The sequence below is a fragment of the Salmo trutta genome, chromosome 3 (assembly GCF_901001165.1).
Source record: "Salmo trutta chromosome 3, fSalTru1.1, whole genome shotgun sequence".
NCBI classification, from domain to species: domain Eukaryota; kingdom Metazoa; phylum Chordata; class Actinopteri; order Salmoniformes; family Salmonidae; genus Salmo; species Salmo trutta.
In genome coordinates, this window is record NC_042959.1 from 13,179,894 (window position 1) to 13,196,519 (window position 16,626).

Genomic DNA, 16,626 nt, shown 5'->3' on the forward strand with positions numbered 1-16,626 from the left:
CTTGAGTAAAAGTCTAAAAGTATTTGGTTTTAAATATACTTAAGTATCAAAAGTAAATGGAATTGCTAAAATGTACTTAAGTAGCAAAGTAAAACTATCAATCCTTTAAAATTCATTATATTAAGCAAACCAGACGGCATAATTTGATTACATTTTTTTTATTGACTGTTAACCAGGGGCACGCTCCAACACTCAGACATAAATTACAAACAAAGCATTTGTGTTTTGTGAGTCCGCCAGATCAGAGGCAGTAGGGATGACCAGGGACGTTCTCTGTTTAGTGAGTCCGCCAGATCAGAGGCAGTAGGGATGACCAGGGACGTTCTCTGTTTAGTGAGTCCTCCAGATCAGAGGCAGTAGGGATGACCAGGGACGTTCTCTGTTTAGTGAGTCCGCCAGATCAGAGGCAGTAGGGATGACCAGGGACGTTCTCTGTTTAGTGAGTCCTCCAGATCAGAGGCAGTAGGGATGACCAGGGACGTTCTCTGTTTAGTGAGTCCTCCAGATCAGAGGCAGTAGGGATGACCAGGGATGTTCTCTGTTTAGTGAGTCCGCCAGATCAGAGGCAGTAGGGATGACCAGGATGTTCTCTGTTTAGTGAGTCCTCCAGATCAGAGGCAGTAGGGATGACCAGGGACGTTCTCTGTTTAGTGAGTCCGCCAGATCAGAGGCAGTAGGGATGACCAGGATGTTCTCTGTTTAGTGAGTCCTCCAGATCAGAGGCAGTAGGGATGACCAGGATGTTCTCTGTTTTGTGAGTCCTCCAGATCAGAGGCAGTAGGGATGACCAGGATGTTCTCTGTTTAGTGAGTCCTCCAGATCAGAGGCAGTAGGGATGACCAGGATGTTCTCTTTTTTGTGAGTCCTCCAGATCAGAGGCAGTAGGGATGACCAGGATGTTCTCTGTTTAGTGAGTCCTCCAGATCAGAGGCAGTAGGGATGACCAGGATGTTCTCTGTTTAGTGAGTCCGCCAGATCAGAGGCAGTAGGGATGACCAGGGATGTTCTCTGTTTAGTGAGTCCGCCAGATCAGAGGCAGTAGGGATGACCAGGATGTTCTCTGTTTAGTGAGTCCTCCAGATCAGAGGCAGTAGGGATGACCAGGATGTTCTCTTCTCAGGACCATTTTCCTGTCAAAATGTAACGAGTACTTTTGGGTGTCACGGAAAATGTAAGGAGTAAAAAGTATATCATTTTCTTTAGGAATGTAGTGAAGTAAAAGTAAAACTTGGCAAAAAATATCAATCGTAAAGTACAGATACCCTAAAAAACGACTTAAGTATTGATTAAAGCATTTTTACTTTTGTACTTTACACCACTGGGTTCTAATCTGACATATGGAATTGTTTTAAAAAGGTGATACCATGGATCATTTAGCTATTTGATTTAGAATTTTAGGACCCTTTAGGTATCAAAAAATATATATATATGTGATAAAATATTGAATTTGGCCTTTACTACTATAGTCCATATACAGAAGCGTATTGAATAACACATTCACGAATGGCAAAAAAAAGGAATAAGGAATAAGGTTTGTAATGACGTTGCCCTGTTGGGTGAGGTGTATGACCGCCCCATGAATACCTTTCCCCCTTTTCTCTCCACTCTACAGAATGGACTCTTGGAAAGCCCTTTGTTAACATAGGGAGAGTATGGTAACATCAAAAGGTTGGGGAATGGAACAATATTTCCCTTTCTCAACCAGTTGAAAGTGTCCTTTGGTAGTTAAAGAATATGATGTCAGATCAGTTGGTGTCTGGGACATTATATCTGATGTTAGGACGACATCATTTATATCTTGGAAAGTCTGCACATTCCAGTTATCAGATTCACATGGAATTGTTGTGCAACTGAAATGTTTAAATATGAAACTATTTGTGAAAAGATTTAATGTCATTTTAGCTTCTAAATGACAGAATTATTTTCATAAGTAAACTATGCTCACTCAGTGGCCACGCCCAAGTGTACAGACATTGGTTGAGAACTATGAAACACGCCCTTCTTTCCCCCAGTACAAAAGCCTGTTAGTTCCAGATGACATGAGGATGTCCATACGTTTAAAAGGGCTAATTTCAACTACAACCTAACGAAATTAACATTTAGTTCCAGAAATGTTAGGACTGCTGTCCTAACGTTTAAAATGGCGAATTACAACGTGGAGGTGACGATCACCACGCTGGAATGGTGAATTTCGACCAGACCAGCCAGAATACAGCGCAAGCTGATTATGGCAACTTGGTATGAACTTTGAACGATTATTCACTAAAGAAGAAGTGATACCTCCTAGACGTCGAGTTATCAGCTGTAAACATACGTGGCCTAGGAAAGGACAGACAATCTCAGAAGAACGACAGGTTACTTTAACGTATCCGCTCTACAACACTACGACCAGAAAGATTATTCAAAGGACAATGGCGATCTCTGCTGGGTAAACCAGTCTTCCATCTTCGACCCATCTATCGAAGCGCAGCTCAGAGTAAATATCTTGTATTTTCCTTTTCCAAATGTGCGGTTATTAGAATGCATAAGATTCTGTATTTACAGTAACATAGCTTCTCAAGGTCCGATAGAGACCCAAACTCTTTGTCCCTCAGTCTTCCCGCTCTTTCATTCAAACCCAACCCCCTTCCTTTGTGTAACCAGCCGTCATATCGGGTTAGCCCACTAGGGGCGTTTCATGACATGATCAGTAATCCATGTGTGATCTATCCTGTGTGTACATATATGTAATTCTGTGTGATTATTTAGGTATTTAGCAAATAAATAATTAAGCCAATTTGTGTATAGCTGATTCAACTTATTAGCTAGGGTTCGTGCAGATAAGCAAGTACTTATGACAATCAGAATGAGACCGATCAAGGTGACAATTAATAATTGACTGCTAATGATATAAAAGATTTTCAGATCTATAAGAGAGTGGATTAGGGAGAAAAGCACTCTATATAAATGAATGCTTCCGTGGTGCCCTAGGTTATTAATGGTTTAATTGTTGCATGGTTTAATTAAATCATGTAATCAATTAAACGTTAGGTAATCGTTTTAAAGTGTCTGTCCTATATCTAGGAGATATAAGAAAGCTCAGGAAATACATATACAGTAACAGACACCTGGAAAGTTCCAGATTCCTCTGTAGCCACCCTTTGCCTTGATGACAGCTTTGCACACTCTTGGCATTTTCTCAACCAGCTTCATGAGGTAGTCACCTGGAATGCATTTCATTTCAGGTGCCTTGTAAAAATGTATTTGTGGAATTTCTTTCCTTCTTAATGCATTTGAGCCAATCAATTGTGTTGTGACAAGGTAGGGGTGGTATACAGAAGTTAGCCCTATTTGGTTAAAGACCAAGTCCATATTATGGCAAGAATAGCTCAAATAAGCAAAGAGAAAGGACAGTCCATCATTACTTTAAGACATGAAGTTCAGTAAATGCGGAACATTTCAAGAACTTCAAGCGCTGTGATGAAACTGGCTCTCATGAGGACTGCCACAGGAAAGGAAGACCCAGAGTTACCTCTGCTACAGAGGAAAAGTTCATTAGTTACCAGCCTCAGAAATTGCAGCCCAAACAAATGCTTCACAGAGTTCAGGTAACAGACACATCTTAACATCAACTGTTCAGAAGAGACTACGTGAATCAGGCCTTCATGGTCAAATTGCTACAAAGCATCCTTCACTCATGCTGCCAAACATACCCTCGTAAAACTGACCATCCTACCGATCCTCGACTTCGGCGATGTCATTTACAAAATAGCCTCCAATACTCTAAATAAACTGGATGCAGTCTATCACAGTGCCATCCGTTTTGTCACCAAAGCCCCATATACTACCCACCACTGCGACCTGTATGCTCTCGTTGGCTGGCCCTCGCTTCATACTCGTCGCCAAACCCACTGGCTCCAGGTCATCTACAAGACCCTGCTAGGTAAAGTCCCCGCCTTATCTCCACTCACTGGTCACCATAGCAGCACCCACCTGTAGCACGCGCTCCAGCAGCTATATCTCTCTGGTCACCCCCAAAGCCAATTCCTCACAATCTCCCAACCTCAACCCAATTGAGGTGGTTTGGGATGAGTTAGACCGCAAAGTGACGGAAAAGCAGCCAAAAAGTGGTCAACATATGTAGGAACTCCTTCAAGACTTTTGGAAAAGCTTTCCAGGTGAAGCTGGTTGAGAGAGTGCCAAGAGTGTGCAAAGCTGTCATCAAGGCAAAGGGTGTCTACTTTGAAGAATCTCAAATATATTTTGATTTGTTTAACACTTTTTTGGTTACTACTAATGTGTTATTTCATAGTTTGTATGTCTTCACTTTTATTTTACATCGTAGAAAATAGTAAAAACAAAGAAAACCCCTTGAATGAGTAGGTGTGTCCACACTTTTGACTGGTAGTGTATATATTTTTTACACATATTTATTTTTCTTAGCACAAAATTACCTCCATACTTCCATTCATTTGTATGGGTTACGTTTAGACGAGGCCTAAAAGGGAGACTCTCCCTTTTCTATAGAGTGGTCATATTAGTTTTTAGGCTAAACCATTCGAATGCTACTGACGTTATCGTGAGAAGACCGATTTTTGGGTCTGACAAACAGCGCTGTAGCTCTGCCACTTTCCACCACAGATGCGGAAGGGCGACATAGGCGGGTGTGGTGGATTGAGACGCAGCCCACGCAGAATAAACAGATATCTCTAGCTTAAACTGACGGATTTTGATGGGGAATTTTTTATGTTACTTAGATTGACGCGCCAGTGCGTCAATAAGTTCTAGGGGGTTAAACTCACATTATTGGCAGTTATCATTATATACTTTTTAAAGGGATTATAAATGGTTTGTATGCAAGACATAACAATAATCATCATCATAATCATAAGCAGAATCATAAAATAATGCATATTATAGACATTGTGTGTGGGAAATGTGTTCTTCAAATGAAATAGTATTATTATACTGTGGTGTGGTAGCTGTACCGTATCCCATAGGGTCGTACTCCTGACACCCCGTAGCCATCTTCTCTGTCTGGTAACAGCACCTCCACCTCCCCTCCATCCAGAAGTTGGGGTGATACTTCAGGAGTAATGCGTTGCACTTGGTCTCTTCATGGCAAGAGAGAGAAATTAAATACAGCGTAAGACATGGAGGCTCAAATGTGTCATAGAGCTTATAATATAATGTTGATATAATACTCTTAATATTATGTGTTGATTTTGGTATCTTATGGTATATATGCTATGGTATATATATTATGGTATATATGAGAAAACTCAGCTCTGTGAGAGTAGTATTTGTATTATGGGTTTAACGTTAAACGTGTGGTCTTCCATAACTGCTGCTCACCTTCCTTCAGAGCTCGGACCCATCTCTGACGACAGTCGTTGTCCGGGGCGAAGATGTATAGGTAACAGTTGTCGTGGACAACCTGTTGAGACATTTATGCATATTTGAAAAAAACTGTGTCATGGCTTATTTATAAATGAAAGTCATTGTAAAGTGTTCCCAATGGTCAGTAATTAGCATTCCAGTAATTAGCATTCCAGTAATTAGCATTCCAGTAAATAGCATTCCAGTAATTAGCTTTCCAGTAAATAGCATTCCAGTAATTAGCATTCCAGTAATTAGCTTTCCAGTAAATAGCATTCCAGTAATTAGCATTCCAGTAATTAGCATGCCAGTAAATAGCATTCCAGTAATTAGCTTTCCAGTCATTAGCATTCCAGTAATTAGCTTTCCAGTCATTAGCATTCCAGTAATTAGCATGCCAGTGGTCTTACCTGGAAGGGGTACTTGTTGCTGCAGGGGATTGGGGCTTCACTGCACACTATCTCCACACACTTGATCCTGGAGAGCTCAATGCAGCCTTTCTGGCTGGGCTTTTTCTAAAGATGAATACAGCCTTCTATCAACATCTTCACAACTTTTCATTTGCACATCAAACAATACAACCCCCATAAAGTAACTTATGTACAAGTCATATTTCTTCATAACTCAATATACGATTTAATTAAAAAATGACACTGCTGAACCGTAAAATGTAAAAGAATTTCAACAAAATGTAATTCTTGCCAGCAATTGATAAACAAACAAACCACACAATTTATCAATACAAATTGTACATGCCCCAGGGCGCTGTTCAGAATAGGTCAGGTCCTGGGTGTCCAAGACAAATAATCTTTCCTTGTAATTGCAGGGCGACGTCCTTCGCTTCTGTTGAGATTTCTTGATGAGAGTCCCCTTCAAGATTACCGTGGGGAGCATAGTGAACACAGATACCTGGCTAACATTGAGAGACAGAGTGAGAGAGACAGCGAGGTGGGCTGTAGAGTTAGACTGAACATCTATGGAGGAGTGGAGAGAAGGGAAAGAGTGTTGGGAGTTAGTGTCGTGTGAGTTTCCGGTGTAGATATAGGTAAACCACTTCCTTGAGCACGACAGATAGAAAGAGACCAACTCTCAGACACATACAAACTCATTCTGCAAAGATACACACTCAGACTAAGATGCACACACACACACCCACCCACACAAGTCAAAACATCACAAACTGCATGGGTGCACAGAACCACAGGGCCTGAGCAGCTCACACACTAACAAAACTCACAGTTGAACAAATGCTATCATGCAGGTAACTGCCAAACTAATGAAAACATTTGAGTAAATGAGTGATACAAAGTATATTGCTTCCACACCAGTGTGGTTATTGAGTTAATTAAGCAATTAGCATCCCCTCATGCTTAGGGTCATGTATAAAAATGCTGGGCAGGCCATTATTTTGCCTGCCATGGCTATGCTCCCATAGGATGACAATACCCCCATCCACAGGACAGGAGTTCCAGACACTTATAGAATCTATGCCAAGGTGCATTGAAGCTGTTCTGGCTCGTGGTGGCCCAACCCCCTATTAAGAGACTTTATATTGGTATTTCCATTATTTTGGCAGTTAGTTCCATATACACACAATATGCAGTCGTTATATACACTGCTCAAAAAAATAAAGGGAACACTGAAACAACACAATGTAACTCCAAGTCAATCACACTTCTGTGAAATCAAACTGTCCACTTAGGAAGCAACACTGATTGACAATAAAGGAGTGGCAAGAAGGTTTGCTGTGTCTGTCAGCGTAGTGTCCAGAGCATGGAGGCTCTACCAGGAGACAGGCCAGTACATCAGGAGACGTGGAGGAGGCCGTAGGAGGGCAACAACCCAGCAGCAGGACCGCTACCTCCGCCTTTGTGCAAGGAGGAGCAGGAGGAGCACTGCCAGAGCCCTGCAAAATTACCTCCAGCAGGCCACAAATGTGCATGTGTCTGCTCAAACGGTCAGAAACAGACTCCATGAGGGTGGTATGAGGGCCCGACGTCCACAGGTGGGGGTTGTGCTTACAGCCCAACACCGTGCAGGACGTTTGGCATTTGCCAGAGAACACCAAGATTGGCAAATTCGCCACTGGCGCCCTGTGCTTTTCACAGATGAAAGCAGGTTTACACTGAGCACATGTGACAGACGTGACAGAGTCTGGAGACGCCGTGGAGAACGTTCTGCTGCCTGCAACATCCTCCAGCATGACCGGTTTGGCGGTGGGTCAGTCATGGTGTGGGGTGGCATTTCTTTGGGGGGCCGCACAGCCCTCCATGTGCTCGCCAGAGGTAGCCTGACTGCCATTAGGTACCGAGATGAGATCCTCAGACCCCTTGTGAGACCATATGCTGGTGCGGTTGGCCCTGGGTTATGCTAGACCTCATGTGGCTGGAGTGTGTCAGCAGTTCCTGCAAGAGGAAGGCATTGATGCTATGGACTGGCCCACCCGTTCCCCAGACCTGAATCCAATTGAGCACATCTGGGACATCATGTCTCGCTCCATCCACCAACGCCACGTTGCACCACAGACTGTCCAGGAGTTGGCGGATGCTTTAGTCCAGGTCTGGGAGGAGATTCCTCAGGAGAACATCCGCCACCTCATCAGGAGCATGCCCAGGCATTGTAGGGAGGTCATACAGGCACGTGGAGGCCACACACACTACTGAGCCTCATTTTGACTTGTTTTAAGGATATTACATCTGTCACAGTATCTAACGAAGGTGGCGCCCCTCCTCGGTCGGGCGGCGCTCGCCGGTCGTCGTCGCCGGCCTATTAGCGGCCACGGATCGTTGTTTCTGTGTCTTTTGGTATTGTCTGTCTATCCCGCACCTGTTTTGTGTTTGTCATTAGTGGGGGGTTATTTAGTGTGTATTTTCAGTTGGGGTTCTCGTGCGGGATTGTTTATTGTTCACTCAGGACAGTTGTGATTGTATCCTGTAAGTGTCCATTATATTGCCGGGCTGCGCCCCGTGCGCTGTTTTTTTTCAGTGCGCTTATTTTGGGAAAAGTGTTTTCCCCTGGCGGACTTCGCCACGCGCCCTGTGCCCTACGGCTATTGCATTTTTTCTATTATTATTAAAACACAGTTGCTCCGGCCCTCTGACTCCTGCTCCTGATTCCACATCTCCACTGGTCCTAGACAACCGTGACAACATCAAAGTTGGATCAGCCTGTAGTGTGGTTTTCCACTTTAATTTTGAGTGTGACTCCAAATCCAGACCTCCATGGGTTGATAAATTGGATTTCCATTTATTATTTTTGTGTGATTTTGTTGTCAGCACATTCAACTATGTAAAGAAAAAAGTATTTAATAAGATTATTTCATTCATTCAGATCTAGGATGTGTTATTTTAGTGTTCCCTTTATTTTTTGAGCAGTGTATATTGTTTTCAACAGAGGATATTTGTATAAACCTTGCTGTCTGTCTCTCTGACATTTGCAACACTATTTCAATATTCAAATTCTATCTCCAGCTTTAGCATAGACAGGCAGGCAGCTTTTCTCCAGCTGGTTGAAATTATGAATCCGCATAATTTTTATGGATATATGCAAAGACAAATCAATAGAAAACAGGTCAAATAAAACTAAGTGCAGCTAGTCTGCAGCAGTGGCGACCCTTCATTCAGGACAAAAAAAAGAAGTGGTGCCTTGTTAACACAGATAGAACAATGAGCCAGATGTTGCACAGAAGTCAATTCCTTTTCATGTTTGTTCAACATAATATCACTGAAATGACATGGAAACAACATTGATTCAACCAGGTGTGTGACCAGTGGGTAACCCTAACACCCACTAGCGGTTCTGTGGGGGGGGGGGGGGGGGGGGGCAGTGCCCCTGTGACAACAATTTTGGACCCCTTTGTGGCCCTGCTAAATGTGGATTATGAAATAATTTTTACATAACTGATTTTTGCTATTGTTCTTTTTTTACATCCGTTATTAGACAGTGGCAACGATGATGATTATGAACATGGTCTTTTGCCTGCTAATGCCTGCAATGCAGTGAAGAAAACGATATGACAACAATAACGTCTAATGTAACTGGCCACTCTAACAGTACAACTGGCCCCAGCTTGGCACCCCCCAGTTGAAATGGTCTAGAACTGCCACTACTAACACCACCCCTTACCTTAACCCTAACCTTAACCCTTACATGAGCCATTTTACCGGGGGGGACATCCCAAGGAACCCAGAGAGTACATACCGACTCAGAGATCAGCTCAGAGACATTAAAGAAAGGAGGAGACAGGAATCAAATTGGGCAATGGAGTATAACATAACACCCCACCCAGCAGACTGTTGACCAATCGAGTTCACATTGTCATGCTGCGTCACGCGGTTGCTAAGCTAAGCTTTTTTCTTCTTCTTTCTTTTTCCAATTTTTTGTTCCTTTGTTTTTTATTGTTTGTAGCTTTTTTCGTATATATTTTTAATATTATAATATTATTTTTGTACACCTTTTTCTTCACATTTTCGTGGTATCCAATTGGTAGTTACAGTCCCGTCACTGAAACTCCTGTACAAACTCAGGAGAGGCGAAGGTCGAGAGCCATGCATCCTCCGAAACACGACCCTGACAAGCGGCACTGCTTCTTGACACACTGCTTGCTTAACCCGGAAACCAGCCTCACCAATGTGTCAGAGGAAACACAGTGTACCTGGCGACCATGTCAGCGTGCATTGCGCCCAGCCCACCACAGGAGTCGCTAGTGACTCGATGGGACAAGAACATCCCTGCCGGCCAACCCTTTCCCTAACCCGGACGACGCTGGGCCAATTATGCGCCGTCCCGTGGGTCACCCGGTCGCGGCCGGCTGGGACAGAGCCTGGACTCAAACCAGGATCTCTAGTGGCACAGATAGCACTGCGATGCAGTGCCCTAGACCCCTGTGCCACTCGGGAGGCCCCTTCGCAGTGTTCCACAGGAGCATCATTGAGAGCATACTGTCAGGCTGCATCATGGCCTGGTATGGTAACTCCACCACCGCTGACCACAAGGCTTGACAGAGGGTGGTACGCTTAGCCGAACGCACCATTGGATGCTCAATGCCTGCCCTCCAGGACACCTACAACACGCAGGAAGGCAAGAACATCATCAAGGACCTCAGCCACTTGAGTCACGGCCTCTTCTCCCTGCTTCCATCACTCAGATGCAGGCAGTATAGGAGCATCATGGCAAAAACTGTCAGACTGGCCAATAGCTTCTACCCCCAGACCATCAGGCTACTGCTAGGCAGCCACCTGCTCAACCTGTCCCCCCCCCCCCCCCCCCCCCATGTATATATTCTACCCCCCCAGCAAACATTTACCCTGCCCCAACCCACCAAATGGACAATGCTACAGTTATAAATAGATAGCATTGTCCATTTGGTGGGTTGGGGCAGGGTAAATGTTTGCTGGGGGGTAGAATGTATACATGTGTCTTTTCGTGTCTTTTCGCACGAATTAAGTAGCACATAAATGTGTTTTTTTCTCAAGAACTAAACCACACAAAAATGCACAAAAACGCACGAAATCTGCTGAAATACATGATGTACATATTTGCACTAATTGAATGTGAGGTTGGGCTGGTTCTTCGGGATGCAGGTTTTGGGGCTATGTTTAAGTTGCACTGCGGCCGCCATGGGATTTCTCTTAAAAAATATATATTTCACTGTGACCTGCTGCTGACTGTCAGGCAGTGAGGTTGGCTGTTGCTGACTGAGTGGTGGGGAAGGCCGGAGGTGTGTGTGTGTGTGTGTGTGTGTGTGTGTGTGTGTGTGTGTGTGTGTGTGTGTGTGTGTGTGTGTGTGTGTGTGTGTGTGTGTGTTGAGAGAGCACTACAGCTATTGGCAGCTTGTGACCCTTTTTTTAGCAGTTGCAGGTAGGCCATTTAGAATGTCATTATGGTGACACCCACCTATTTCCAACCTTTCAAGAAATAACGGAGACAAAGCACTAGAGCGCATTACATAAATTCGCTCAGAGGTTTTTTAAACTGCATTCTAATGTTGACATTGTTTAAAGAAAACGTTATCAAGCAAAGTGGTTTATGCATGCCCAGTTTTTGGGTCTCGGGGCTGCCCGAGCGATAACTGAAATGGAAGTTATGATGATACGTTTGCCTCTGTCGGCCATCAAGTAGCCTATTCATGTTATGCCATTGTAGGCTACCATTTGATACATATGTTGAAATGACGATATCACTGGAGTCATTGCAAATCAGTGCCACTAGTGTAGCAATTTAATAAATAGCCTATCACTTACGTTTATTGTTGTTGTAGCCTTTTGTTATTATGCAATTATTAAAGGAAATGTTTAGTTAATTAAATTGGAAGTTATCAAAGCTCAATCGCAATTGCCGATAAGTTGTTAAAACGCATTAAATTGACGGTAACAGTAGTAAGATTTGACTACAGGTAAAAATACATCTAAAAAATAAACACTGGCTGTTGTTGTCAAGCATATTCAGTTCATAAATGTATTATCAAATAAAATAAAATAACACTTGATTTGTCACATGCGCCGAATACAACAGGTAATCGGTCTGATATACCACCATAATTTCACCTTACCGTGAAATTCTTACTTAGAAATAGAGTTACGAAAATATTTGCTAAATAAAGTAAAGTAAAAAATAAAATAAAAAGTAGCACAATAAAATAACAATAACGAGGTTATAAACAAGAGGTACCGGTACCGAGTCAATGTGAAGGGGTACAGGTTAGTCAAGGACATTTGTACATGTAGATGGGGTAAAGTGAATATGCATAGATAATGCATAGATATTAATGCATATATATTAATATTTAATTCAGTGTTTGAAATTATGAACACATCCTCAGTAGCCTATTACAGCAGGCTATTTGGAAACACAAGCACTTCTTACCTCAAAATCGCCTCGCTATTCATGTTGAAATAATTCGTATGTTAATTTGAACTAAGCAAGCTGCTAAATCGTTCAGTTTACATCTTGCCTACATCTTGTCTAGGTTACTGTAGACTATTTGAAAAGAGATGCCTATCAGGGGCCATAGGCTACCTGCCTTTATCCAAGTGTAACCGATGTGAAATGGCTAGTTAGTTAGCGGTGGTGCGCGCTAATAGCGTTTCAGTCAGTGACGTCACTCGCTCTGAGACTTGAAGTAGGTTGTTCCCCTTGCTCTGCAAGGGCCGCGGCTTTTGTGGCGCGATGGGTAACGATGCTTCGTGGGTGACAGTTGTCGATGTGTGCAAGGGTCCCTGGTTGGGGCGAAGAGAGGGACGGAACCTACACTGTTACACAAGCAAACCATAGCAAAGTTGAATTATAATCATAAACCATGATTTTAGTCTAGCCTATGCCTATTGAAATGACAAGTCAATCTCGCAAATGGGTCATTTATAACAGGTTGTAGTCTTAACATCTGTCACATAATAACAACACAATTGACAGAAAATTGCCTAACATTCGTTTTTTATGTTGTCCAAGTGTGAGATTTCGACATCCTCTGACCAACTTTCATCACTCCAACTCTCCTGTCTTATTTATCTATACAGTAGTCATGCACATGTGCAAAGGGGATTTATTTACAATTATAAACTGGTTACCAACGTAATTAGAGCAGTAAGAATAAATGCTTTGTCATACCCGTGGTATACAGTCTGATATACCACGGCTGTCAGCCAATCAGCATTCAGGGCTCGAACCACCCAGTTTAGAACAGACCATATACCAGGGGTATGATATATATATATATGTTTTACTGTTCGATTTTACGTTGGTAACCAGTTTATAATAGCAATAAAGCACGGGGGTTTGTGGTATATGGCCAACATACCACGGCTAATGGCTGTATCCAGGCACTCCATGTTGGGTCATACAGAAGAACAGCCCTTAGTCGTGGTATATTGGCCATATACCATACCCCTTGTGCTTTATTGCTTAATCATAGCAGTCAAATTAGTTAAATCGGCATCCATTGATAGAAAATTATCTGGGGAGTTTATCTTTTCTCTAGGATATATTCCAATTCCTTTTTTTAGGTCATGTCATAGCTCCAAATAGTTAGTCATGAAGAAAACCGAATTGTGCTTCTAACGTCGTTACAAGTTACTACGATATTCATTCTTAAAGTGCTCGATAAGGTTATGGGGAAATTATTTATTGTATAAATATGGCAACTTCTCTCTTGCTGTGAAAAAGTAGGCTAGTTTTCAGGACTTTCTGTAGTTTTGAGTGATCATTGGGATAGATATTTGAACTGGACCTGGCAACCTTGGCCAGGTGAAATCCCGCATCATTGGCTCATTGTTATGGCAATAGAACATTTAGAACGAATGACTGGGGCGCATCCATATATACCGCAAAAAATACGTAACGACAGGTTTGATTCTCAGGCAACCGAACCGATAGAACGAACGACCAGCCTGCTTGGGTAGAAACCCCAGATTTGTGTCGGGACTATATCTTGTGGAAGGATGAAATTGAATGAATACATTTATAAAATAACGTGTTTAATTAAAATATGTAAATCATTATTTGAATATGTTGCTAACCCTTTGTATAAAAGTGATAATGCCCTCGAAGCCGGTGTTTGGACGATATATTGTCAGGGATTGCCGGCCCGAGACAAACACCCGTGCCAATATATCCTCCAAACGACGGCTTATCGGACATTATCACTTAAATAACAGCTGCATTGGACCATTTTAAGACACTTTATGTTGGTGTTTCTTTTATTATGGCAGTTACCTCTATGCTGACCATCACAATGAGACATTAATTTATGTCAGATTGAACATCGCACTTTCGACCTCTCTTACGCCACTTTGTTACAAACTTTTACATTGTACAAGTGTGTTGGATGAAACATTTAAAGAAATTTGCCAAAATACATCAAATGAAGCGGCCAGTCTGTGAAAACCAATCAAATCGTGTATTACTGACGAAAAACTGGCCAATCCGCACTGCCAACAAATCATGTCAAACAAAAATCCAACCAATGGGATGGGATGATAGGGGCATGAAAGGGGAACGGGAAGAGAAGTCGCGCAAACACATTTCTTGTGAAAAGCAATAACGTTAGTTGTGGTGGCGAATTCAGTCTATATTAAATACAGTAATTGATGACTCGATAAAAAGGTATGTTTTGCCTCTGTCTCATTCCTTGTTGTGAAATTACTTCCAAGTCTGCCAAGCTCGCATGTTAGCTAGCTAACGTTAGCTCGCTAGATACTGAATCATCTGAAAATACTGTAGCTAGCTAGATTGTTCACATTCCGTTTGTAGGCTTGTAGCTAGCGCATTAGTCCCACTTGCTCAGCAGGTTAGCTTTAGACAACGTAGTCAAGCTGTCCTACGTAACGTTACACACTTCTAGCTATGCTAATTAGCTAGCCAGCTAGACGCGCATGCGTGACTACAAGGTGGGTATCTCACAAAGCTAGCTACTATTACCAGATTAATAGGGGAAACCCTATAAATTGTCCTAGTTATAAGTATCTTTGATAATAGTCTATATCGAGAGGTAAGCCATCCTCTTTGTAAATCAGCAGGATAGTAGCCATCAGGTTCTTTCCCCAGTTTATTTGTTATCAATGACAAGACAACTAAAAAGGCAAAGTGGGATGATGAAGTAATGTGGGAGGCTATAATAAATATGTAATCTCATCTTCCTCTATCCAGGCCTCCACCATGGGTGAACCACAGCAGGTGAGTGCCCTACCTCCCCCTCCCATGCAGTACATCAAGGAGTACACGGATGAGAACATCCGCAAGGGGCTCGCCCCTAAACCCCCTCCTCCCATAAGAGACAACTACATGATGTTCGGCAACCAGTTCCAGTGCGACGACCTGATCATCCGACCGCTGGAGAGCCAGGGCATCGAGCGGCTCCACCCCATGCAGTTCCACCACAAACGGGAGCTCAAGAAACTCAACATGTCCATCCTGGTGAATTTCCTGGATCTCCTGGACATCCTGATCAAGAGCCCTGGCAGTATAAAGAGAGAGGAGAAGCTGGAGGACCTGAAGCTGTTGTTTGTCCACATGCACCATCTGATCAATGAGTACCGTCCGCACCAGGCCAGAGAAACCTTGAGGGTGATGATGGAAGTGCAGAAGAGACAGCGCCTGGAGACTGCAGAGAGGTTCCAGAAACATCTGGAGAGGGTCATGGAGATGATCCAGGGGTGCCTGGCCTCCCTGCCTGATGACCTGCTCCAGACTGAGGGCTCGAGTGGGGCAGGGGATGGGGCGAGGGGTGGTGGCGCGTTGGGGTTGGCCGCCAGGCTAAAGACTGAACCCATGGAAGTGGAGGAGGCTGGGGCTAGCTGTATGGCTGTTGGGCCACAACAGGACAAAAGTATGGGTGGGGCTGCTAAGGACACAGTATGGGACAAGGATGCAGCAATGTGTAGTATTATCGACGAGATCGCATGAGTTTTGTATTTAGGGCTTGGGTCTCTACAGAAGGCTGCAATGATGAAGAACGTTCAGATAGAAATGTGTTCTGTAGAACAGATTGTCTGTTGTGACTCGAGTTCTCTTCATTATATTTCTATATGTAATGTTCAGAATCAAAATGATTCACCATGCTGAATATAGGTTTCTCTTGTTTTGGTATGTTTGTTTCATTACTGTTATTTGTCTCTGTTTAATTGTGTTGTATGCTTCATCTAGTTCTGATCACATACGCTGTCTGCAGTTTTATAGTATTTTTCATGGACTATGCAGTGTCATGGACTATGAAGACACCTTCCTTGAGTTCAGATTTTTTTTGGGCTATCATTAAGGTTTGGATGCTCTTAAAATTCATAATTTGACAAAAGTTAATAAAGCAATTTCCAAGTCCTGTAACATAATTGATGAATTATTTTATGATTCATTTTCACTATCGTGGTTGACTGTTGAATTAGGCCTACCACCCTTTTTTTCTGTTTTAATCTAAGAATGGTTGAATTATACCATTAGTGGTCCTGCTGATTCCTTTCAGGTTGTCTTAAAACTGAGTCCTGGCGAGAAACCACTGTTTTCTACTTAAAATTATATTTCATACCTTAGATGAGTCCGTGTGTGAACGAACAAACAATCTATATGTTTAGGAGCTGAATCACTGCATTACACTATGTAGTCCAAGAATGCTGAAAAGATCTTGCACTATGATCAAACCTGAACTCTATTCACATGTCATAACCTAATGTGATTGAATGTCAGTGATACAGCCACTGCAACAGTCTTTGTTAGATGGGAAGGACTTAGTCTGTGAAATTTTGTGTGTAGCAGCTTGCTATGTAAGCTTATATACCTGTA

At 42.8% G+C, this 16,626-nt stretch overlaps 2 protein-coding genes across 2 annotated transcripts in view; one reads left to right on the forward strand and one right to left on the reverse strand.

Annotated features, from left to right (window-relative positions):
- The window catches only part of LOC115168459 (tyrosine-protein kinase ITK/TSK-like), a 7,476-nt gene extending 1,103 nt beyond the window's left edge, over nucleotides 1-6,373 (reverse strand). Inside the window, exons 1-4 of the mRNA XM_029723773.1 lie at nucleotides 6,115-6,373; nucleotides 5,769-5,873; nucleotides 5,335-5,416; nucleotides 4,968-5,093 (exon numbers count right to left, since the gene is read on the reverse strand). Coding sequence (XP_029579633.1) covers nucleotides 4,968-5,093; nucleotides 5,335-5,416; nucleotides 5,769-5,873; nucleotides 6,115-6,252 — 451 coding nt within the window. The 5' untranslated portion in view covers nucleotides 6,253-6,373. The remainder of the gene's footprint in view (nucleotides 1-4,967; nucleotides 5,094-5,334; nucleotides 5,417-5,768; nucleotides 5,874-6,114) is intronic.
- A 7,951-nt stretch (nucleotides 6,374-14,324) lies between these two features.
- On the forward strand, nucleotides 14,325-16,175 carry LOC115168467 (mediator of RNA polymerase II transcription subunit 7). Its single transcript, XM_029723786.1, has 2 exons — nucleotides 14,325-14,457; nucleotides 15,001-16,175. Exon 2 carries the CDS (start codon nucleotides 15,010-15,012, stop codon nucleotides 15,754-15,756), a length of 747 nt encoding a protein of 248 aa, XP_029579646.1. The 5' UTR covers nucleotides 14,325-14,457; nucleotides 15,001-15,009; the 3' UTR covers nucleotides 15,757-16,175.
- The last annotated feature ends 451 nt before the right edge of the window (nucleotides 16,176-16,626 follow it).

Coding starts and splice junctions, on each gene's coding strand:
- LOC115168467 (XM_029723786.1), top strand. CDS start 15,010: ATGGGTGAACCACAGCAGGTGAGTGCCCTACCTCCCCCTCCCATGCAG.